Genomic DNA, 25,238 nt, shown 5'->3' on the forward strand with positions numbered 1-25,238 from the left:
ATGTTTGTCTCCCAGTCTCTTGCCATTTACTAATAACATGGATAAACTTTAGAAGAGGGCCAATAAAATCTAATAGATTGTGAGTGACCTCATAATTCAACCCCTATCTGTAGAAGAACTTCACAGACAGGCCAGCTTTCCTGACTCTTAGATTTGTTGAAAACCTCAAGCCTTGATTCAAAAATTAGCCTGGGGAAAAAACATGAAACATCGTGTAACGAGAGAAGCTTTCTCAGGAAGGATGTTAGGTAAATAACTATCAAGACTCTGCAGTTTCTATGTAAGCCTTAGTATATCAATCTTGCTTTTTAAAATAGTTTAAAGAACATTATCAGGATCTCTGGTGCCAACACATGATTGCCAGGACATGTAGAATATTTAATAATCAGAAGTTGGATGGTTCCTGGGCACTGTGGTAATTTCTTCTGAGAAAGCTTCTTCTGGAACATGACAGGACCATGGAGGATTGGCTCAATTAGTTGTCAAAAAGCAGCCAGAGGCACAATGTCCTCATTTTCTCCTGTTCTCTACCCCTTCCCATGAGTCAGTGCTGTCTGAGAAAGAAAGAATTCCCACCCTACCCTTGTTTTTATTGTGTAGGACCCTTGGTCACCCTTTTAGTATGGTGGATCTTTCTTTGCATCCACACAAACTGTTGACATTTCTTTGCCTAAATTAGAGATAACCTAGAGCTAGAAAAATTGATTCAAATATTTTCTTGCTTATTTCATCAATGTCGAATGAGACCACTCACCTTTTAAATACAAAGCATTTTCCGTTATATCTGTAGTGTCTATTTAAAAACAATTCTTTTTTAAATTCTATTAATTTATTTTCAGAGAGAGAAACAGAAAAGGTGCACACATGCGTGGGGGAGGGGTAGAGAGGGAGGGCGAGAGAGAATCCCAAACAGGCACCGCATTGTTAGCATGCAGCCTGACGTGGGGCTCGAACTCATGAACTGTCAGACCATGACCTGAGCCGAAATCAAGAGTCAGATGCTTAACTGACTGAGCTGCCCTGGTGCTCCGATATCTATGTTTTGTATTTGAGGATATATGACTATATATTATTTGATGTTTGCTGTGAGTCATAGTAGTTCATCTTTACCAGTTATGATTATCATTTTATTTGATACTTCACATGAATGTCTAATTAAGTTGGAATATTGGCATACACTGTAAATCATTATCAAAGGCATTCTCTACTACTGTGCCTTTGCACGTGTTATTTCCTCTTTCTAGGGCTTTCCTTATTTGTCCACCTAGCAAGCAGCTGTTCATCACTAGAAATTTTGTCAGGCATCATCTTCTCTATGAGGCCCTCCCTAAGCATCTCCCAATGGATTTGATTTCCCATTTCTCTGTACTATTTCTGGACTTTGTACATATATTTTTCTATTAATTTTTTTAAAAATTTTTATTCATTTTTGAGAGACAGAGAGAGACAGAGAGTGAGAGGGGGAGGGAAAGAGAGAGAGGGAGACACAGAATCTGAAGCAGGCTCCAGGCTCTGAGCTGTCAGCACACAGCCCAACATGGGGCTTGAACTCATGGACTGCGAGATCATGACCTGAGCCAAAGTCAGATGCTCAACCGACTGAGCTACCCAGGTGCCCCTGTACATATTATTATTATTATGTTGATATAAATATTCATTAACATGTCACTCATTATTTCTATAGTGTAAGATCTTTTTTTTAAATTTTTTAAAATGTTTTTATTTTTGAGACAGAGAGAGACACAGCATAAGCAGGGGAGGGGCAGAGAGAGAGGGAGACACAGAATCCGAAGCAGGCTCCAGGCTCTGAGCTGTCAGCACAGAGCATGATGCGGGGCTTGAACTCACAAACCGCGAGATCATGACCTGAGCTGAAGTTGGAGGCTTAACCAACTGAGCCACCCAGGCGCCCCATATAGTGTAAGATCCTTAAGGAGAGAAACAGTCATCTCTTAATTTTTGCACCCTTAATAATTAGCAGCATGGCTAGGACATATGGCTATTCATAAAATATAGCTGAATGAACTGAGGAGTCATTCCTAATATAACTTGTGCAATGTCACTTAAGTGTGTTTACATTTTATTTCAAATTATCTCACAATTAACAATGAACATGTAAATTGTTTGAGTATTTTATCATTCCTATAAAAGTCTAATAAGATTATATGGTTAGGAATACCCTTTTCTTTTAAAAAATTTCTGTTGCTTCCTCCTCCCACTCGCTTGACTTTATGTCAACATCATGGTTATGACAGATTTATCCTACACATATTGTGTTACAACTACTTGTTCATGTATCTGAACAAGCTCCTAGATGTAAACTCCTTGAGAGTCGGGCCTTGTTGTATCCATCTTTGTGACCCTCTTGTCTGTAATGGCTGTGAAAGTGAGGAACTGAACATGTGTTCTTGAATTAATGAATAGGAATAAATAGGGGACAGTGAATAGAATTAAATCCTAGGTTCTTTCTCTGTTGGGACCTGTTTTGTGATTAATTTAATGAAGAAAGTCTGCTCAATTATAAATAAAAGCTTTGACTTTGTTGTTGAATGAGGCTGGCTTGGACTGTGTGACTATAGCAAACTAGCACGATGAGTAAGAAGGGAAAAAGCTTTGCTGTGCAAATGTCTTGTTTTTGCCTTTTAAGTTTACACTGAAAAAACTCTTTTCTAGTTTTGAAACATGGAATAGTGGGTTGGATCAGAGAAAAAATAACTATTCTTTATTATGAAAAGAAATTGGCTTATTAAGTCTTTCACTGAAGTTCAAAAGCTTTGAGGATCACATTTCCTCTACTAGGATGCTATTAATTCCATAATTTCCTCGTATTCTAATTGTAAGCAACAAGATGATTTTTAGTTGAGTCATTTGATATTTCTCCGTGATTTTTTGACCATGAAGGTGTGGCTGCTTAGTAAAATAACACTAGATGAGCAGTGGAATTGGACATTCTTTAAACTTAACTCTTACAGAAAATTATGTGCACATGATTTTTACAACTGTAGTGTTTAAAAAATGTGGTTAGTTTTAAAAGTTCATTCAACTTTTAAGGAGATATAACACGTATTAAATGGATTATTACTCACTAGTGAGTGGCAGTGACAAATATATCCATTAGGTGACACTGAAAAGAAGTAATTTCTGGAGGAACCATTTAATAAATGGTAATATTCACCATTTGTTGAATGGCAAATTCACAAACATATAGACCATACAGATGTGATAACTTTCCCTCAAAAGTAATTCTCTCATTTGTGTTTCTACTAGGACCATTAACTTTGGTGAGTTAATACCACAAATTAAATCAACCTTGTGGAAAATGTGAAATGGCAATATAGTTGTTGGAGATATAGTTACAGTACTTTATATACTCTTTCTAATGTATTTCAAAAACTACAGTACAAAATTCTTGAACCAGTATTTTAAGTACGTAAGGTAAAATCTGATTTCTTCTGGGGCACCTGGGTGGCTCAGTTGGTTAAGCGACAGGCTCTTGATTTCGACTCAAGTCATGATTTCATGGTTCACGAGATAGAGTCTCACATCAGGCTCTGAGCTGACAGTGTGAGGCCTGTTTGGGATTCTCTCTCACCCTCTCTCTTTGTCCCTCCCCTGGCTTGCACTTTCTCTCTCAAAAACATGTCTTTTAATTTCTTCTTCCCTTTTTTTTCCAGATAAGGAAACTAGCATTTATAAATTATGGGATTAATCCAAGGTCATGGGCCAGGTGGGAGAATTCAAAATCAGACTTGAAAACCAGACTTAGTTCATTACGTTTTTTCTCTACCTCTGTACACCTTTCATATTTTACATTTTCTTGACCTTCATAGTTTGCTTCTGCATCTCCATGTTAAACAAATTTTGATTCTAATTTGATAGACATCCAAGTAACTGCATGTGAAAATGGATTTGTAACAACTACAGGAAAAAAACCCTATATAGTAAAATATTGATAGGGACATATAAAGATGAATACCATTCAACATTTTTTTCTATGAGATGAACATGCATATTTAAATATCTAACCTGGGCAATTCAACATGAGACTCTCACAAGATTAATGCAGATTTTAAAATATCAATGGTTGAATATAAGGTAGAATAGTATGAAATGTTAATCACATCTCTAAGAAGGAATTCTAAAAATAAGTTAGAAAAGTGTCAATCTCAAGAGTCCATTAAATCCAGCAAATAGAAGGGGCAGTGGGAAAAATGAGACAAAAATGATACCTGGAGCTATTTCCAAAATACTTCAATTTGATACTCTTAAACTTAGGAGAAACATAATTTCTAGTTTCCCTAAAGTGAAGTGATCTTTGACCTTCAAATGAAAAACACAAAGAAACTCCTCCTATTTGCCTTAGGAGAAAAAAAGAAAGAAAAAAGAAAAAAGAAAGAAAGATATTGTAAAGCAAATTTCCGAAGCAGTAAGGAACTCACCTGTTTCCATTTTCCCATCCTGTGCTGCAGGCCCATCGGGAATGACACTTTTCACCTGCAGAAACTCATCAGGCTCGTCTCCACCAATGATGGTGAATCCAAAACCCATGTTGCTCTTTTTTAGGGTGGTGCTGAGGAACGTTCCCTTCAACTGGGATGCATCCCGGGTGAAGAGTGGTTTTTCTACATTGGCCAATATAAGTTAAAAAAGAAAAAGCATGTTTAAGGCAAGTTCTCATGCAGAGGAAACCCCCTACTGAGCAGCAATCCCAGGGGTAGGTGTGGGGTCTCCTGTAGTAAACGCAAGCAGGGGGTGGGGAGTGACCTGCTGACACAGAGCAGTCCCACGCATCCAGGAAAGGTGCAAAAGCTGCTTGGTTTGTGGAAAGATTTTCTGTCGGTCAATGTTTCCATTCACCAAAGTAGCCCTCCTTGGGCTTTTCAAAAAGGGCCGAATCAACAGGCTGTCAACACCTACAGATAAAGAAGAGCCCAAATGATCCAGACACATCTGGATACATTTCTCTTGTTCTAAAGGACTCCAAGCAGGAGGTATGTGTGAGTGGCTGGATAAATCCTTTGAGGGATAAAACTAGAAAGCCAAAATGGACTATTTTATTTTTAAAAGAATAGCAGCCATGGTATGCTACCATCTTTTCAAAGGTCTCAATTGTTCAGAAGGACTGCCTGGATGTGGGAACTGAGTTAACTTTTGTTTATATTGTAAGATGCTATAAAATAACCAGATAAAGTTCTACTGACCTTGTAGTCTTTAGTATACTCTGAAAGGTGAGCAAAAGGCAAGCTGATATTTCTCTATATAATTATGAATGTAAAGGTAACACATTTTGTAACAATATTGTTGATACATTCAAATCATATACCTAAATAATCTGAACAAAACTTGACCCCACTCATCTAGGTTTGACCACTAATTTGTTATAGAATATGCTTTTCCAGCTATTATCTGTAATAAACATATTCCTAAGCATATTAAATGCTTAAAAATAACAGGCTGGGAAATAGAATTAATATCTGCTTTAAATGCTACCTCAGTCAAATATGTGTGTGTGTATATATGTGTGTCTGTATATATATATAGGTACATACACACACACTTTGGGTGATATGATTTGATATTTGCAACAGTCACCCTATATATAGTAACTTAGCTAACTATTTTGGTGCTTTTGCTGCTGTTACATTTTGGGTGATATGCAGTAGATATAATGAGTCATCATATTGGAATTTTAATTTATGTATTTATATATCACATATATCTTTTAAAATATTAAATATAATTCTCTATTTTACATTTAAGCTTATTTTACATCTCTCTACTATATTTTTTATTATGTTTTTAATATGAAATTTGTTGCCACGTTGGTTTCCATACAACACCCAGTGCTCATCCCAACAGGTGCCCTCCTCAGTGCCCATCACCTACTTTCCCCTCCCTCCCAGCCCCCATCAACCTTCAGTTTATTCTCAGTTTTTAAGAGTCTCTTATGGTTTGGCCCTTCTCTCTCTAACTTTTATTTTTCCTTCCCCTCTCCCATGGTCTTCTGTGAAGTTTCTCAGGATCCACATAAGAGTGAAAACATATGGTATCTGCCTTTCTCCGTATGACTTATTTCACTTAGCATAACACTCTCCAGTTCCATCCACATTGCTACAAAAGGCCAGATTTCATTCTTTCTCATTACATCTCTCTTCTTTAAAATGAAACATGCATGTAACCTTGCCATCTACGTTTCCTTTATAAATGTAACATGTACAATTGGAGAGAAGCTTTAGTGACACCTTTACATTCATTGTGATTGTGCAGTAGTGGTAAGGTGTTCATGCTTTCATTGACGAGCAAGAGCCCACAAGATGTGAAAAGTTTGTGCAGCACTCATCCCACTACGTGGTTCCAACGTGTGGTCAAGTGCAGTGAGCAGCTTCGGACATACCAAAGGGCCAGGGCCTCCCTGTGCGGTTGCGCAGACAGTAAGACAAGTCAGTCACGCTGCGCGACCTCTCCAGCACAGCGCGGGGGCGGGCAGATTTGGGCCTGGGTAATGTCGATGAGGAGCCGCCTACTGTCACAGAGGAGAACAAGCCTTATTCTTGTGCGTGGTCTTTGAGGACAAACCTATGAGTCTCTATGAATCTGCAGTGCACAGTACCACTGTCAAAATCCATTAATCTCCACCTGGCAACATGCTGTACATTTCTACAAGGTACTGCCGGAGGCTTTAACTTAATCCATGGTTGCTAAGTGCATCCGTTTAGAAACAGAGCTACCACCCAGCTAAAGCTAATAGCGGGGTTTGGGGAAAGCACATCGATTATTTGAAACAGTCCAAGCTAAAGGCATATTTGGAAGAACGGGCAGTTTGATAGATGATTTTTCCCCTTGAAACGTTGCACGTTGACATGGTACTTACCTCGGAAACCTGGGGCCTGCAGGGGCTTTGTTCCAAGTTCTGTGTGGGGCATGTTATGCTGCTGTAGCTTCCTTTTTGCTTCCAGGACAGGGTTTTCAAACTGTGTTCTTCTATTTATGTGGCTAAAAAATAAAATTTCAAATTAGGATAACAGTGGGGCAAAGTCATTTAAGAGAACATATGTATAGCTCTACAGAGAGCAGGCGATTAAGAGACACCTTATGTGATTAGTCAAGTCCCCCCCCCAACCCCTCCCCCCCCCCCCCCCCCCCCCGCATGAGGTCAGGCCTCTGCTGGCCTGTGGACAACTCACATTTCTGTGACAGAGGCAGAGTTCTCAATAGCTCGATCATATGTTATTGTATTTAAATCATGCATGATTCAGCCAAAGAACTAGAATGTGCACTTGCTTTCTGGTCTGCTGTGAGATGAGTTTGATGCATTAAAACCAATGGTCAGGGGTGCCTGGGTGGCTCAGTCGGTTAAGCGTCCGACTTCAGCTCAGGTCATGATCTCACGGTTTATGGGTTCGAGCCTTGTGTTGGGCTCTGTGCTGACAGGGTGGAGCCTGCTTGGTATTCTCTGTCTCCCTCTCTCTCTCTCTGCTCCTTCCCCTCTCGTACTCTGTCCCTCAAAAATAAATAAATGTTCAAAAACATTAAAAAAATAAAACAAATGGTCAGCAAAGGAAATGTATACCAAATGGTGTTGAGAAGAGTATCATCTCAGCTTTGCAAAGACCCCATATCTAACAAGATAAGTTAAATTCACTGATCACTAGTGACCAGCGTTCACACTTTTTAGAGTCAGACAGACCTGGATTGAAGGGCTGGGATATAGAAGGAAAGATTCCCAAATATATTTATGGAAGTCATAGAAATGCCTGTAGGAGGGCTGATGCTTAGATAAATCAAAAGTAGAGTATTTACATTGGATATGATGAGATGATAAACTCATAGATATCAGACTCATAGCTGTGGATCAGCTAACTTGAGGGTTTCTAGTATAAGAATCCCTTATAGTCTGCTTACAGTTTAATGAATTCTTGTATGAAATTTAGAGCTCCTTGTCCATGAAGAGGGTAGGAACCAACAACTCTGCCTCATGGCAGCACCACACAGCTCTTTCTGTAGGATATAAATGCCCCCACAAGAAGGCTGACATATACACTGGTTTTGGTTCTTTGTACAAACAGAAATAGGATTATGGTATGAAAGCCTGAAAAGCAAAGAGAAGGTAGAAGAGGAACGAACAGGTCTGAGTACTTAACTCTGTTTTAAGTGTAGTAGATACATTTTGTCAATGTAGTTAAGCAACAGTCCTGAATTTGAATCATTGCTGTTTTAAAGGCAATGAGACTGACACGTGGGAGATCGGATAACTTATTCTAAATCTCCTGCCTACAAAGTGGCAAGGCTGGGATCTGACCATGCCTATTTCTAAAAGGCAATTCTTACCTACGTACCTTCTCTTTCTGATGTATTAGTTCACACTGGCAAGTGCACCCCTCCCCCCACAGAATCCTCTGGTTATGTCTTCTAAAAGTACATATTAGAAAGAAAAGGGGGCAAAAGAAGCGAAGTCTCAACAACCAATTTTCTATTGTTATAAATCAGATACTTCCTAGTGAGACAGAAAAGCAGTTGTCAGGAACGTGATTCCATGGCTGCAGTATCTAATTACTTCCTCACGGGGGTCGGGGAAGGGTAGCTGCCTGCCACACAGGCTCTTGAATCAATTGGCCCCGGATTCAAAAACCTAGCTCCACCACATGAATAGTTATGTTATTAAACCTTCATCTGTTGTATGGACATAATATTGCCTTCCTCCTGGGTAGGTTGTGAAGGTTTGATGAAATAGTGAGTGCTGGTGCAGAGGATCAAACACAGACAGCTCAGTAACTAGCAGCAGCTGTTACCGCCCTGCCCCCAGCATCACTGTCCCATCCTTACCATCACTGTCAGCATTTTGAGTCCATAGGCTTTATGGGATTGGGGGGGAGGAATTTAAAAGCCCTAGGCCTTTCTTTCATATTGCTTCTGGTGCTATTTAGGAAGAGGGTGCTTTATAACAGTGCTTTGGTAATGGAAGTCACCAGTACGGAGTCCAAAGTAAGTCTGCCTTATGTAAAATTCTTTCCAATTGGAGATAAATACTACTGTAATGCTCTTGTGCACAAAGGAGTCACCGTGATCTGTGGCGTGTAGTGAGCTATGGCGTGTGATCTTTCAAAGCTTCTTCACCCTGGAAACTCTGATACCCCCACTCCATTGCAGAAGGATCAGAGTTTGAGGTTTCTCTTCCATTTTCTCCACTTTTCATGTAACCTGCTTGTTAAAATCCCCTGAAGTCTTCCTATTACCCAAAGAAATATCATTCCTGACTTTGCCTTTCCTTATCTCTGTGGCTTCTGTGGCTTCACCTTCGCTGCATCACCACATGCCCGCTTTGCTTTGACACACTTGGAGCTACTCTCTCAATGACAACACTAGGCCAGTGCTCTTATCTTTTCATGTGAGATTCAGTGATCAATACTGCAGCGCTTGAAGCAAGACGACCTGGGTGTGATGTGGCATCTTGGACAAATTACTAAACTCCAGAAGCATCAATATTCTCGTGTGCGAAATGGGGACATAACTATCTGCTTCTTGGGATTGCTGTGAAGATCAGAGAAATAAGGTTTGCAAAGCACAGATACATAGGGAGAACCCCACAATTGTCAGGTCTTAGTTACTGTTTATTCTTCAAGGTCTAGCTAGTCTTTATCCCTATTATAAATAAGTGCTGCTGTCAGGGTCATTATCATCACGATGCTCTTCCCATCTGGGCTTTAACTCCTTCCCTAGCTTCCCCTAGCAACACTGCCAACCTGTGTTCCACTCTTCCCCTTGGCTCTCATAAAACCTTGAACAGAATTCTCTTGTCCCAGTTTGTTTGTTTGTTTGTTTGTTTGTTTTCTTTAAAACTGTCTCATCATTAAGAGGATTTGGGAGCACTTTTAAGGCACAAAGTCAACAAAGTAAACAAAATCAGGCTGATGTTAGTTGAATCTAGGTAGAAGATCCATCAACAAACTTGATAATATAGGATCCTACTTGTTTACCCGTGTTATGTGACAAATGAGCTTTGAGCTTTCAGGCTGCTAATTCCACTGGAGAGAGAATCTAGTTATATTCTTCTGAGTATTTATGTTAAACCCGACATGTTCAGAGGACATAGTTACCATTCCTGTTACCGTTATCTAGGTTTTGGATTAAAGAGGTTTTCGTGATGTGATCTACAATATTCTAATGATAGTTTCACAATAATGAATTTCACGAACTATCATAACCATATCATACAGTAATTTAATAATTGATTTTTGTGTTTATTTCCTTCCCTCTTTTTTTTTTTTTAAAGTTCTTTAGTAGTCTCCACTTAATTGGTTTATTGGTTGTTAATGAATTTGCAACACAAGGAGAGGCCAAGGGTATGCTCCTAGCCAGGCTCCTGTGTGTGTGGGCTCAGGTAGGAGACACTGCCCTGGGGCAGGGCACAGTCCCCTGGTGTCCCAACAGATGGAAGGAAAAGGCCCTCACTTCTGAGGAATCTCCCGGATGAACACAGTGGCCAGTGAGCAAACAGAACCAGAGGAACTAAATGAAAACAAGGGAGGGAGGGACAGATGAGCAGGGGTGGGGGAAGACAGCATCCTCTGGTAGCCCCCACCCCTGCCCATGGGGGCTCATTAGCCTGTGCCTGGGTCCAAATTGTGCACACCTGTGTACGTGTGCCATGTGTTCATCTTTGTATGCTAAGCAGTGGGCACAGTGAAAGACATTATTTTTTGGTTAAATAACTAAATGATGAGTGTGTGTTTTAAAACTTGTTTACAAATATATGTTAGTAATTTTGAGAAACCAAGAGACTGCTTTGAAGTGTACTGAAGTATCAGCTTTCTTCATTTCCTGTCTGTTCTATTTCTGTTCTGCTAGGTCACTGTTCATCACACGAGGAAACTTATCCTCAGAAAATACATTATAAGAGCATTCTGAGATACATTTCTATATACAGTTGGGTTCCTCCAACTGCCACCTGCATGCAATTATTTCCTTAGCAAAATCAATGTGTGGCCACCTGCTTTATGGACACTATTTTGAAAATACTCCATTCATCATCAAAGTGAATTTCTAGAGTTCACAGAGAATGAAAATATCAATGAACCAGTCTGGCATGCCTTGTACCCCACAAATAGTGGAAGCTGGGTATGGCTTTAGTATCCTGAACTAATTGCTACAGAACATTCACATCATCATAAATGAAGTCATTCATTTAAAAGTTAAAATGCTCCCAAGCTTGAAAAGCCTATCACAAAGAAATATGATTGTAGCTGAGTAAGAAAGCTTTGTCTTCCTTGTGCTTCCAAAATGAATAGTTTCAAGTCCTTTCAGCAGGGATTTGGGAGTCTTACAATGTGTACAAAGGATGTGAATCATAAATTCCACCATCCTTCTCATTGTTTAGGCTGTAAGATCATTGCTAGCTATTTCATCTTGCTTCCATATAGACCAGGAACCTGGGGTGCTACCAAGAGTTCTTGCCCTTTAATTATATCTAGCCTATTGTCATTGTACTAATAGAATCTTTAGGTGGTACCTGCTAAGGGGATAAAAGTCATATTCTAAAGTGGGTATATTCTAACAACCTAATTTTCTTTTCACAAGAACTACTGACATGAGATGCTTCCATGTTGGAATGGCAAAGGGATCAGGGTGTTCAAGGATGAGGTTCGTCTTTGCCTTTGTGCTCACTCATTTGCAGCCTAACTGCCTCCTTTCACTATGGAAGGGAAACTTAAAATAAGTTCATCTGTGGCAGTGCTTTGTAGTTCTGAACAAACCCGAGGAGCTTAAAAACAAGCAAACCAACAAAAACACAAAGAGAGAAGACTCAAGCCCATGCTAAATCAACAGAGCCTTAATATCTGAATGAGCTATAGGCATTGGCATTAACAAAACTTCCCAGATAGCACTAGTGTGCAACTAGGGTTGCAATCTCCTCTGGAGTTAGACGCTGAGAAGGTGTGAAAAGGTAGTTGAATAAGGAATTTCTTGCCTGATAAGATTGATGTGGAAGTCTCCTTTTCTCTATGTGGCCTTGGGGAGTACTAGGAAATGCTATATTGGCTCTAGAGGAGAGGACTTATGATATCACAAGTTTCACAACGTGCACGGAGTGGGGGGGGGGGGATAATATTTGCAACTGATTGGATGATATGCTACTCAAAGTAGTCCCAGGTCAGGTTCCTGTTTGACTGCCACCTCCTTCACTGAGGGAATAGGAGAAACAGGAGTAAAGTTGGACATCCTAAGCCCATCAGTACACACAGGACAGGTCAGCTGAGGGTCATCAAGGCCATCATCTGACCCTCACTACCAGTGCTGCCTCCATTTTCCAGTCTCTTCATGCCCCACCTTGCTTCTCCTGGGTTTTTGGAGATTAGTTCACAGTCACAAATGACATCTTCTGTACCCACTGGCTACTCTCCCACCATCTTGACTAAAATTGAAAGTTTAGAAATAGACCTTTGGGTTGATGTGAGAGAGACAAGAGAATAGCTTTCAAGTAGAGACTGCACCGCAGCTGAAATATTTACAAGGTGGTCAAGGTGGTTACACGAATTACTTTAAGGTAATGACGAGGTGGCCAGCGCTCAATAAATATTTGTTGAGTAAGTGCATGGATGGGAGGCAGGCATCCATGAAAGGTGATAGATCTCATTGGTTTTTCCAGTTTAACTGTCTCGTGAAATATATCTTGTGACAGAACTTTATGTGAAGTTTAGGGCCAGGTCATGTGATAGAACCAATCTGCATTTGGTTGAAGACTCATAAAACCCCTCAAAACAGAAAATCTTCCAACACACTCTTGTGATAGGTGAAAATGTCAGCCTACTATGAAGATGGAAGATTTGGATCTGAGAGGCTCATTACTAGTAGTTGCTACCTTGTGTTACCCTAGAGATGTGCTCATATGGAAAAGCACTATGTTAGGGACAAAGTGAGGGAGCCCACAGAGGCAGCCACTCAGTATTGAGTGTGGAAGATTGGTTTGGGATTTTGGGTTGCAGCTTAGTATATCATTCCTTGTATGTAATCTTGCTCCTTTAGGGGTTTCCCAAAATGTATTTCACTTGGAGCATTTAAAAAAATATAAAATAATTCCTGAATGGAATTGGAGTGTGAATCTCCTGGTTCCTTGGAATTCCCTAGGTTTTCTGTGACCCCAATTCGGATTCCCATGCTTCTGGGTGGTCAGAAGAGTCTGCATATTACCTCCTCACATCTGAACCCCTAGACTGTAGCTGCATTGGTGAACACATACATTGTATCCTCCTTATGCATAGTTTATTCATTTTATAACAAGCCTTGAAAAGACTTCATAAAGTTTTCTCCACTATGAAGTTTCAAGTAGTAAAAACTATTTCATGCCTTGGAAACTAAGAGAAGATAATAACCCTATGGGGATCTCCTGGGGCCAACCCACTTCCCAGAAGGCAGGGTAGGATATTAACACCTTAATCACTATAGACATGTTGCTGGGATTCCCATCCAAGCTCTACTAGGTGTGTGACCTTGGGGACATCATTTACCCTCTTTGTGTTTCAGAATTTTTCATGTGTAGAGTTGGGATAAAAGTAATATCCACCTCATAGAATATGCATATTAAATGAATTTAAGTGAATAAATCACTTCAGACCAGTACCTGGATATAAGTAGTCAATAAATGCTATCATGATTCATCAAATATTTGTTTCTCAAATACTCTTTGCTCGGCACTATGGAAGAAGGTGCAGGGAGGGGTAAAGATCAACCAGACATGTAGTCTAGTAGGAGAGATAAAACAGGAACAAAAATAATTATAAAATAGGGCTTACATAATACAAAATATGCCTTACAGAGCTTTGAAACGCTAATTTTTAAAAGTACTAGTCTAAAGACAAATGTTTTAAATATATTTTATTTTAAAATAGGAGATTTGGATAAATGGAAAAATTGAATCTATTTTACTAGGAGCATTAAAAAAAAAACAGAATAATTGAATCCCACCTCTGGAAAGATTTCTTCCCAATTCTAACACTTAAGTGATAATTTTCTTCCTATAAATGTCCATTCATTATGCCCTACTGTACCTGAGGGTAATGTGAGTTTGCTTTGTGAATGTGGGTGGGAAGATTGAGTTATTCACATATTACTTGCTCCTTCTTTTCCTGGACAAAAGGGTGTCTGACCTGGGGATATAGTGTGCAGGTGGGAGGCAGAATCATAGCTAACTGAGAAGAGTATCCACATATTAGCACTGAAATTCTCACAGCTGAGGAGTCTGTCCTCCATTTTTCATGAGTCTGAACTTACCAAATGTGGATATATTTTCAGATAAATGAACTCTCTCCCCCCTTCTCCAGCAGTAGTGTTAAGTTACTTAGTTAAGACATTGACCTGCAATGTGTATTTTATATATAAGGGGCATTCATCTCTTATCCATTTGTATAAGCTTGATATTTTACTCCTAGCAGAAATAGCACTGTGCACTGTCAATCATGTCATGAAGCCCCCAGGATGTACAAGATACATAGACTCACTTTCAAAAATTTCAGAGCCACTGGGCATGCATTTAAGAATATTTTCTATCCATCCCCTTCTTGTTCCCATAAAACATCCCTTTTAAATGTTATTGCTGGGTGCAATGTTGTTATCAAAGGTATTTCTAAACTCGCTTCTCAACTGAGCAAAAAAAAGTGAGTTATAAACTTAAAGGTAAGATAGAGCTTATCTAGAAGGAAACTAGAAGACTGCACTATTCCAGGATCTTTCTGTATTAAGAGCCAAGACTAATACATCATCTTCCACTGGTATCTGCCAACAATGATTGAATGGCTTTGTCCTTCAAGTCTCATATTTAAGTTCATTAATTTATCAGTGTTCCAGGTGCTGGGGACACAAACATGACTATGACACAATTCCTTCACCGACAGGGCACATTACTCCACTGGGGAGACAAACAAGCCAGGTGACCAGCCACCTCAGGTCCTAGGACTAAGGGATTTCTCAGGGCATGAGACTTTAAGTTTTAAAACTGGGACAGTCCTGGGTAAATTGGGACGAGAAGAAAAGGTGACTTTTCTTCTGGTTCAGAGAAAGCCTCAGAAAAAGGGGACACTGGAGGAGGCTCTAGAATGCATTTTGCCAGATGGAGAGGGGGCATTTGAGAAAGAGAGTAAGGGACACAAAAGCATTTAGGAATATTCACTTTTGCTTAACTAGAGTAGAAGACAAGTGAATACACAGACGCACATGATTGCCTGTGGCTGGTGTGGGAGCCGGAGGTAGAGCAAGACGATGAAAGCTACAAGACTGGAAAACCAGTTCCAAGTCATGGTATGGGGCTTGGTTTTGTCAGCAAGTCTCCCTACTTCCATTATGACTTAAGTCTAATGGATAGCTGTAGCTCTGAAAGTCTTCATCATGGAGGATATGCCTTATTCCTGAACTTGGGGGGCATTATGAGTTTTACCATATCAGCCAGATTGGAAAATTGTGGTGCTCCCTAGAATTCTCAATCCTTTCAGCACCATTTTATTGGTCACCTCCAATGCACTAGGTATTGTTCTTTCCTGGATGAATAAGAGGTGCTCCAGGACTATGAAGAATAACTTTGTCCAGGGAACTAGACATTATCATGTGCTGGGAGGTATGAGAATAACCTGACCTGTAATATACTCTGTGTGTTGAACTGGATTGTTATTGATTAATAAATTATGTGCTGTTAAAATGTGAATCACACTATAGTGTTAAGTCCTCTGAACTGCATACATCACTCACATATAATGATAGACATACAAAGCCATGGATACAGGAACACTTTGGAGCCTGACTCCAAGGACAGTCAAAGAATTAGCAAAGACACTCAGAATAGTGAGGAATCATGCAGACAACATCACCGATACCTGCAATTAACCAGGAAGGAGGAAGCCAGGGAAAGAGTGCTAATAAATGGGGGATGGACAAGACGGGGACAGTACTGTGGCCGATTCTCACTGTCAACTGGACATGAAGATAATTCCAATTCCATCTGGTACCAAAACTCCCAACATTTCCAGGTCCGATAACCATACTGAGAAAGATATTAAAACGTATTATGTTTGACTATTGGGTCTTTATTACTGCCTGGACTGGGGGAAATCAAATATATAGCTATTCCTTTTACACACTGGAAAGTGATGCAGGAGGAACTAGAAAGCCAACCAACAAACAAAAAAACACTCTTATTTTGATACTTGGCATAAACTTTCACTATGATACCATGGGGCCTGAGTGTGGGCAGAAGGCTCTCGTTCTGGGAAGGTAAGGACCCTGGGAAGAAAGGCATGGGAAAAAAAAGAAAGAAAGTAGTGGGAATAGAGAATACAGGTTTATCAGAACTAGGAGCAAAGAAAGGTGGAAATGAATTACTCCACGGTTGTTTTCAATAGGTTTTTTTTTGCAGGACAAGTATTGTTGCAGAGTTTCACATAATTAGCATACAACGTTTAAAATTATGCCATTACTGTAAGAGCAAAGCTTCATACAGATTAGATGATAGTTCCATGTAGCTGTAATGGGGTATGTATTTTCACATAACATGTTTGTTCCTTTTCATAATACGCACCAGGAAGGCGAATTTAGGCTGAGTTTATATTTTTCATTCTGAATCGTTAAATAAAGATGAAAGGTGTGATGTTGAATATTTCAGAAGCGCATTCCATTTTGCAGTTTTAAAGTTACTTAGTTCCTGTTCTGATTTAAATTATTTAATAGATGCCACAATTTGGGGAGAAAACAATTGTTTGAAGAAAGAATGTCAGCCTTGTAAACAAAAGAGAAAATAAAGGGAGAATGGTGAATGGTAGAGGGAGTGGGAACTATTATTCATTGAACAAACACTATATGCCAAACCCTCAGCTAAACAGGCTCCATACTTTTAATTCATGTGGTCTTCAAAGTGGGTAAATGATTTTCTACAGATCTCACAGCAAGGGGCAGGTGTGTGATTCAAGCCTAGCTCTGTGTAGTGCCAAATCCAACAATACTGATTTATGTGGTTCTGACACAAATACACACTTACTTTTCAAATGACATAATTTACATATATACAGGCATGGACTATGTTTGTAATCCTTAATATACTTTATCCAGGCGATTCTCAACTTCCTTTCACCAGAATTCATTGTGAAACTGGTAACTTTCACAGTATTGTAAATTACAACAGGGAAATGGATGCAAAAAGGGCAAAAATTTTTAAAATACGGCACATTATTTTGATTATGAAATGATTTTGTTTTTTTTAGACCACCCATAGATTATGTACATAGAAATGGGGACTTAGGTTTCATAAGAAAACGTGTGTGTGTGTGTGTGTGTGTTTTACATACTGTGAAAAATGAAATGGTAATGAGAATATGGGTGAGGAACTAGGAGCCCTGGCTTTGCATAATGCGGTTTTTAAACCAGAAAAGTCTCCTTCAAGGATTGCCTTTCAGATTCACTGAGGGTTAATCTTAACTCAATTTTCTTGAACTCTGCTCTTTAAACTGTGGAAGTCGAACATAAGTCATGTCTCTGGCAATTATGATATCGATCATAAGATGATTCGGCACTAATATTTATGAACAGGTTAAGGTTGTATGTGAGTGAGAATGAGGGAGTCAATAATAACACAAATATGCATGTCTTGTCTCAAATTTGATAAGGGTATGTGAGGTCCTACTGAGGTCCAGTGATACAATAAGAAATGAAAATGAGATACTTACTCAGCAGGAAATTTCTTACATGGTAACACAGTGGAATCTAGAGAACTGCTCAACTCTCTCCCTGGCACATAAAGGTTATCTGTGAGCTGTGGACTCATGAGGAAGAACAGGGGTGAGGGGCGCCATCTGCACTCTCTGCTATCCTCAATCTCACGTGTGCATCTAGGGTTTCACTAACATGAAAGCCACTTACAATGAGTCTGAGTTGTCATTCTCTCCTAGTTTTGAGACCCAATCAGTATTCAGAGTTTAAGCTACATTTGAAGGTGGAATCCACCACTCACTACCTTTGTGAAGTACCCCTGATACCTCTGAACTGCAATGGCCCATCTGTAAATATCCTACTTACCTCATGGGACTATTTTGAGGAGCACACAGAAAAACTGTATGAAAGCATTTAAAGATGGAACATTATGGAAATTTAAGTTGATTTTAATGTTATTTTATATTTAGAGAATGAGAGTTAACTAGAGCTTAAATATGGACAACATAAAGTCTCTAAATTCCTGTCCTGGGCTGTAATTCTATTCTCACCTTGTAGTTTGATGGCTTGACTTCTAGAAGTTTCTCCATCCATGAAACATGAATAATAGCATCTAACATAAAGTTTTGTGCTGATGATTTAATGAGTTATTTAAAATACCAACTATCTACCAAGTAGGTAGGTACCAACTTAATAGATGCTAGCTATTAATATTACTTTTCTGGGTTGACTAATAGCTACTAAGTATTTACACATTAAGTCAATGTCACAAAGTAAACTACTAAGTAATGTTACAGAAAAAAAAAAAGAAAATAATTCCTATCACTTTATCTATCTGAAAATATATTCACCTTTTTTTTTTGCACCTAATTAAAATGGAAGAAAGGGAAGCAAGAACAGGATGAGGGGACTTTGTCAGCCTCCATACGTGAGTGTTGTGCTTAATGGAAATCTGAACTAATGTTTTAACATTATGATGAACTTAACAAACGGTGCTTAATAAGCTGTCAGAAACTACATACCTAATGGTGAGTTTCTTCTAGACTACATTAGTGCAAAACTAATTTCACTGGTTCATCACAGCAAATTGACTTTCTTTTGCCTGTATGTAGTAGAGCTGGCTAACCTTCTAAGCCACAGCGTAGAGTATTTTTTTTCCCCTGACAATTTTGAAGTTCATCTTATGTAGCTAGATTGAATTTAAATGTGAAATCTTATAATACAGATCTTTTTTAATCCACCTGTTTTTAGTATACAATTAGCTGAATCTATTTTAATATCATTTGGTCTAATTAAATGCAAAGTCACCTGTTAAACACTAGTAATAAATAATGTTTAACAATATCACTTCACATCATAAGGGGAAAACAACATTCCCTTTGAATGTATTCAGCTTTGATAATAGTTCTTACCCTGGCTTTTTGTTTATAAGCTTATACTTATCTTTCTGCCCTTTTTTTAAAATTATTTTTCAACGTTTTTAATTTTTTTTGGGACAGAGAGAGACAGAGCATGAACGGGGGAGGGGCAGAGAGAGAGGGAGACACAGAATCGGAAACAGGCTCCAGGCTCTGAGCCATCAGCCCAGAGCCCGACACGGGGCTCGAACTCACGGACCGCGAGATCGTGACCTGGCTGAAGTCGGACGCTTAACCGACTGCGCCACCCAGGCGCCCCACTTTCTGCCCTTTTAATGACAATTGTAACCACCCACTCATGTCTGTAGATATGAAGTACATTTATATTTTTTCCATGGCTTTGTGAGGAGATTCTATTATAATAATCCACCCTTTTTGGAAGCCTTCTTTCCATAACACTCATGTGATGGGATGGTTAAAACCATTAAAATAAAATTCAAAAAGTGGTAATGTATATGTTATTGTCTAGCCAAATAACAAGTGGAAATTGAAAGAAAATGCTTTCAGATTTTAAGTATTCTTTGATCAGCAGTTATAATGAGAAAATAATGAGGCTCACACAGGAAAATGGCCAAAATTATCCTTGTTAACACAAGGTACAGTAGATATTCCTTGAACTAGCAGATACCTTAGCAATCACCTAATCCAAACCGCTCATTTGACAGATAAAAGCCAGGGAGGTTAAGTATAATTTTGCACTTGCCTGTGAATTCAAAATCATGGATGCAAAAAGGACAAGTATTACTAACATCATGGTCTGTGACACAGCATGAATTTTGAATACCATTATCTGCATATTGAAAAAGACGAGACTAAAGTTCTCATGTGGGGGTGGAGGGGCATTAAATTTTACCCATTTAGGGTGACCATCCTCTGTTTTATTCAATAATAGGCTGCCCAAAGGATGACATCAATAGGCCACTTCCTGGGTTTGACTAAGTTCCCTCATCCCTGACAGTACTAACATCTCTCTGAGCTGAATGTGATTCTAGTTATGTATCCATTAAAGATCTAAAAAGGCCTAAATGCCAGCCAAGTACTTTAATTCCAGAAAGAATTCTTTTCTAACACTGGGGGGAAAATGGCTGTGTTGTTTCAGTATGCTAGTTTTCTACTTGCTGTGATCCTGAGGGATTTTTAGGATAATTTTGACTCCATGGAATTTTCACTTTATGTGCTAACTTTAGAACTTAGTCTAAGATAGGACTCCAAAGTATGTGATGATATGGATTGGTAGCATGAGACAACAATCTGCAGTTCACCCACAAGAAGCCTAGCATGTTTAATCCAGAGAGAGAATAGCTAAACTATAGAAGCTAACTGTTCTACAAATTATAGAAAAATAACAGTGATCTTGGGGTGCCTGGGTTGGTCAGTCGGTTAAGTGTCTGACTTCAGCTCAGGTCATGATCTCATGGTTCATGAGTGAGATAGCTCATAAGTGAGATAGCTCAGAGCCTGGAGCCTGCTTTCGATTCTGTGTCTCCTTCTCTCTCTGTCCACCCCCCCTCCTCTCTCTCTCTCAAAAATAAATAAACATTAAAAATTTTAAAAAGAAAGAATAATAACAACAATCTCTTTATGTGTTATATAACATTGCCTTGGCTTGGCAAGAGGCAAACAGGATTGTCCAGTTGAAGATAGTAGCAGCTTTCTGATGTGTTGCCTTGCTATGAACTCCATTGGACTGGAGTCCCCTCCTCCAATGGCAGGGACAGCAATTCCCACAGGGCTGTAGGTCTTCTCAGTGCAGGAATAATATCCTCCACACAGCTCATATCCAGCTCAAAGGGTTGTCTGCAACTGCCTTGAACAGCAGGTCCCCCAAATGCAGACTGTCTTCCCTGCTGTTCCCAAGGCTATTTTCAAGTTCTCATGGTCCTATAAAAATGGTCGAGAAGGAAGAAGCATGATCTTTCCTCAGGAGCACACAGCATGGTGTTTCTGGTTGTGACTACTCCTGTCCTCTTTCTCCCTGTAATGCTGAGGGCTCAGGGACTGTGTCCCTCACACTGCTGCCTCCACGACAAGTTCCTATGCTCTGTTCTACCTGGTGTGCTACTGGGCTATATGCCTATGCTTCACCTCTGCAGAAGCACCTAACAAGAGCCTGATTTAATTTGCTAGATTCATAAAAAAATGCCTAAAGACAAAAAAAACCCAAAGTTTTACAAATATATTCTCAAAGAAAAGTTGATGCTGGAGTAATAATTCCCCTGTCTTTCATTACTGACTTCAAGACAAAGAAAATAATTCATTAGAATTGTAAAAATTGTCTTAAAAAACATTTATATGTAACTCTGATGCCAAGGGTGAATAATTCATTGTTATTTCTAAAATTCCATTTGCAATTAAACCAATTTAAACTTCTGGATGCTCAGAACATTCTTTATTTGGAACCTGAAGGTTTGTTAAATAAGGTGGTTTATGAGATCAAACAGTTTCTAATAAGAGTGTTTTTAATTAGAAGTTTTCTTTCCTTCATTTGAAAAGACATTCAGGGGAGGAGAAGGTAACTAGAATACAGAACACATTTTGATCATATTAGAATGAAGCAGCAGTGGTGAAGGGCCTCACAGCATGACAAATTATCTCTGATCTCAGGTGAGGGATGGATGAGGGGTGTGCATTCAGATCCCGACTGGATGGTAGTGGTAAGAAGAAAGATTGGACATGGGACTTCATTTTGATTGAAAGGATCATAGTTTAAAAATATTTGAGGGAATCTGGCATAAAGAGTAAAAGGAAGCCATAAGCCTTTCTTCTGATCTGTGGTTGAACTGTAGTGTTAGGAAAGTAAATTAATAGCCAGTTGAAATTTATATAATATGAGTAAGTAGTACAGAGGGGGTAAGTAGGAATTGCCAATTACATACTATCAGAAATGCTAATGTAGGGTGCCTGGGTGGCTCAGTCAGTTAAGTGTTCAACTCTTGATCTTGGCTCAGGTCATGATCTCATGACTTGTGAGATCGAGCCCCATATTGGGCTCTGTGCTGACAGCATGGAGCCTGCTTGGGATTCTCTCTCCCTGTCTCTCTGCCCCTTCCCTGCTCATGCGTGTGCATTCTCTCTCTCTCTCTCTCTCTCTCTCTCTCTCTCTCTCTCTCTCAAAAATAAGTAAATAAACATTTATCTATATATCTATAGCTATATATATATTTTAAAGAAATGCTAGTGTAAAATGCAAAGAGGATGTGTATGAAGCTAGGGTGTCCCTCACTTATAAGACCAGATTGCTTGTTTCTTCCAGGCTGAAAGGAGTGACAGCACAAAGGAAGAAACTGGCCTGGCTCAGAGCAGAGGAGGTAAAAATATAAAGCTGCTGACTTAGCAAAACAGTTACTTGTTTTGAACAGTTACTTGTTACTTGATCAGAAGAGATCAAGTGCCCCACATTTATTTCAATAGACCTGTTCCCTTTGTTCAGTGAAATGAGCTGATTTATACTTGTTTAATGAATATGAGAAAATATTTTGTCAGGTAAAGACATTTTATATTAGTATAGAAATATAGCTACTCTACTGAACAGTCTCTCTTTGCTGTATAGGGCATCAGACTTCATCAAACTTCAGCCTAACTGGCCAGATGTCCTTGGAGAACTCAGTGAAGTCTTCAGAGGACTGGTCCCCTTGTTTGTAAATGTTGTGACTGTCATTTGGGATAATGGATGTGAAAGCACATTAAAAGTTAAAATAATGCCTTAAACGTTACTATTTCTACTATTACTTTCACAAATCCCAGCTATATGAGATTACATATACAATAGATAATTATGACCAAAATAATGTCCTTAGGAATTAGTCTGAAACCTCAATCCCTTTGGAAGCCACAGAAGCATCATACTCTGCAGTCCTTGCTTTATGATTTCAATGGGCTTACGGAATGATCACTAATTCTAAAGAAACACCGTTCTTTATTCCATGTGGCATGCTCTCACCATTAAATTAAATGGCATCTTCCTTACAAATCAAATCATTTCCCTTAGAGTTGTTCACTTTTGGGGGTATAGTGTAATCATGAACGAGATGCAGAAGTAATGCCATAAGGAGAAGCCTTATCCATGTTATTGGGACACACGAAATAAAAATAACTAACATTTATTAAGCACTTGCTCAATACGTGTCAATTGCTAAGCACCAACTGTGGAATGAGACTATCCAGGTTCAAATTCTGGCTCTATTATTTAGCACCTGTAAAACTATCTGTACCGCAGTTTCTTCCTAAAGTGAGGATAACAATACAGACTTCAGAGGTTTTTTGTTTTTGTTTTTTGCGAGGATTAAATGAGCTAGTATGTGTAAAGCGCTTTGAATACCACTTGGCATGTGGTAAGCTCACAATAAAAGGTCTTCCTCTCCTCTCCTCTGTCCCTTCCCTCTCCTTCTCCCCCTCTTCATCCTCCTCCTCCATGATGTGTCTACTCAAGATCTCCCAGCTGGGAAGCTGCAGGACTGGCATACTGTGAAACTCTGTAGCCCATACTCTTGGCTACTAACTGATAGTAATTGATATTACCAAATGCTATTGACAAGATTTGGAGTTCACCATAGCATAGAACATCACAGAGCAAGTGCATGGTACTTCAGTTTAGCATCTTCTCTTGCATACATTTCTAAGTTGGGGAAAGGATTTCTTTGTTAAACAGCTGTTTTGATAGCATTAAGAAAAGTTTGCCAGTGTTTGACAGAAAAAAACTGAAAGTTTGAAAAAGTAACTTTCAGTATAGGAAAAAAAAGTCTCTAAGGACAAACAAGATTTTAAAAGGGTACTCTTATCTGTTTATTTCTAATTGGAAATGTTTTACCTTCATGCTGACTTTTAAAAAAGTCTAAAGTTGGGAAGTTTTTTCTTGGAAAATTTATAAAACTACTCAGAGGCATGAAGGAGGGAAACATTCTTAAGATATGATATTGAGTTAAAATCCTCTCTAACCGCTTTCCAACTTGCAACATCATGACGAATACTCACCATTAACCATGAAATGAATGTGATTTTCCTTTTACATTTAATGTTACATTGAGGATATTATGCAGTATCTTTCAGACTTTCTGGAATTGTGTACAAGTAACATTTTATGGTAGCAGATGCGTGACATCACATGAAAAACTTATAAAACCTTTACATGAAAATCACATCTGTCAGTCCCCACTATCATTTTAACTGTGGTTATATGGTTTGCTTCTCCGTCTGTGACACAGGAGGCAGCTTTGCCTGAAAGCTGTTCTAGGAAATTGTGTCTTCTGGACTAGCTAGTTAAGCAAATTGTGTAACTGCCATTGAAACCAAAATGTACCCAGCAGACATAATTTCACAAAAGAGGAGAAAAAAACCACATTTGTACAAAAGTCACAGCTGTTCAACTCTACATTTTGCACTTTTCTCATTGAAAATTTTTTTTCTCTTCTGTATGAACAGTGACAGTTACATTTCTAGTTAGCAACTGCAGGCCTTCTTAATACATTGCTAAGTACTGTGCTATCATGGATTTGGTGTCTGTCAGAAGAAATTGGGCTAACTTCTGCCTGCTGCTCCATAGAATAGAAACTTGGTCCATCTGCCCTGTCTGCAGATGAAATAAGGGAAGATGTTGAGTAGGGCCCATTGTTCTCTAAAATGCAGAGCTGTGCGGCTGCCTCTGCTGCTCCAAACTAGTGCCAACATCCCATGTTAAGGTCCACACAATATGAACTCTTCTTCTTTCAGGTCTTACAAATCTTAATCCTGGTGGTCACCTTGTCCAGAGTCACTCTCAAGTCATTGCTAATGGAGCTAAAGGCTCAGAATGCTTGGGTCAGGAGATGGTCTCAGGATGCCTGGGTGGCTCAGTTGGTTAACTGTGCAGCTCTTGATCTCGGCTCAGGTTCCTGGGATCGAGCCCTGAGTTGGGCTCTGTGCAGATGGCGAGGAGCCTGCTTGGGATTCTCTCTCCCTCTCCTTCTGCCCCTTCTCTGCTTATGCATGTGCTTTCTCTCTCTCAAAATAAATAAATGAACTTTAAAAAATGTAAAAAAAAAAAGTCTCACAGGCTGTGTGCGACATGACCTCCCCTTGTTGGACACCTTCCTTTCACTGTGAACCTGCACTAGAGGTGGGCCAGGGAGATGTTCTCTAGGGACCCCTCATTCTTCTTAGTGA

The 25,238-nt window shown here is 39.3% G+C and overlaps 1 protein-coding gene across 2 annotated transcripts in view; it reads right to left on the reverse strand.

The window, feature by feature from the left end:
- The window catches only part of MAGI2 (membrane associated guanylate kinase, WW and PDZ domain containing 2), a 1,356,537-nt gene that overhangs the window by 305,837 nt on the left and 1,025,462 nt on the right, over positions 1-25,238 (reverse strand). For both annotated transcript variants that reach the window (XM_047848847.1, XM_047848846.1), the window contains exons 8-9: positions 6,872-6,993; positions 4,440-4,622 (exon numbers count right to left, since the gene is read on the reverse strand). In XM_047848847.1, the coding sequence (XP_047704803.1) occupies positions 4,440-4,622; positions 6,872-6,993 (305 nt within the window). The remainder of the gene's footprint in view (positions 1-4,439; positions 4,623-6,871; positions 6,994-25,238) is intronic.

This window comes from Prionailurus viverrinus, chromosome A2 (assembly GCF_022837055.1).
Source record: "Prionailurus viverrinus isolate Anna chromosome A2, UM_Priviv_1.0, whole genome shotgun sequence".
In the NCBI taxonomy this organism is placed as follows: domain Eukaryota; kingdom Metazoa; phylum Chordata; class Mammalia; order Carnivora; family Felidae; genus Prionailurus; species Prionailurus viverrinus.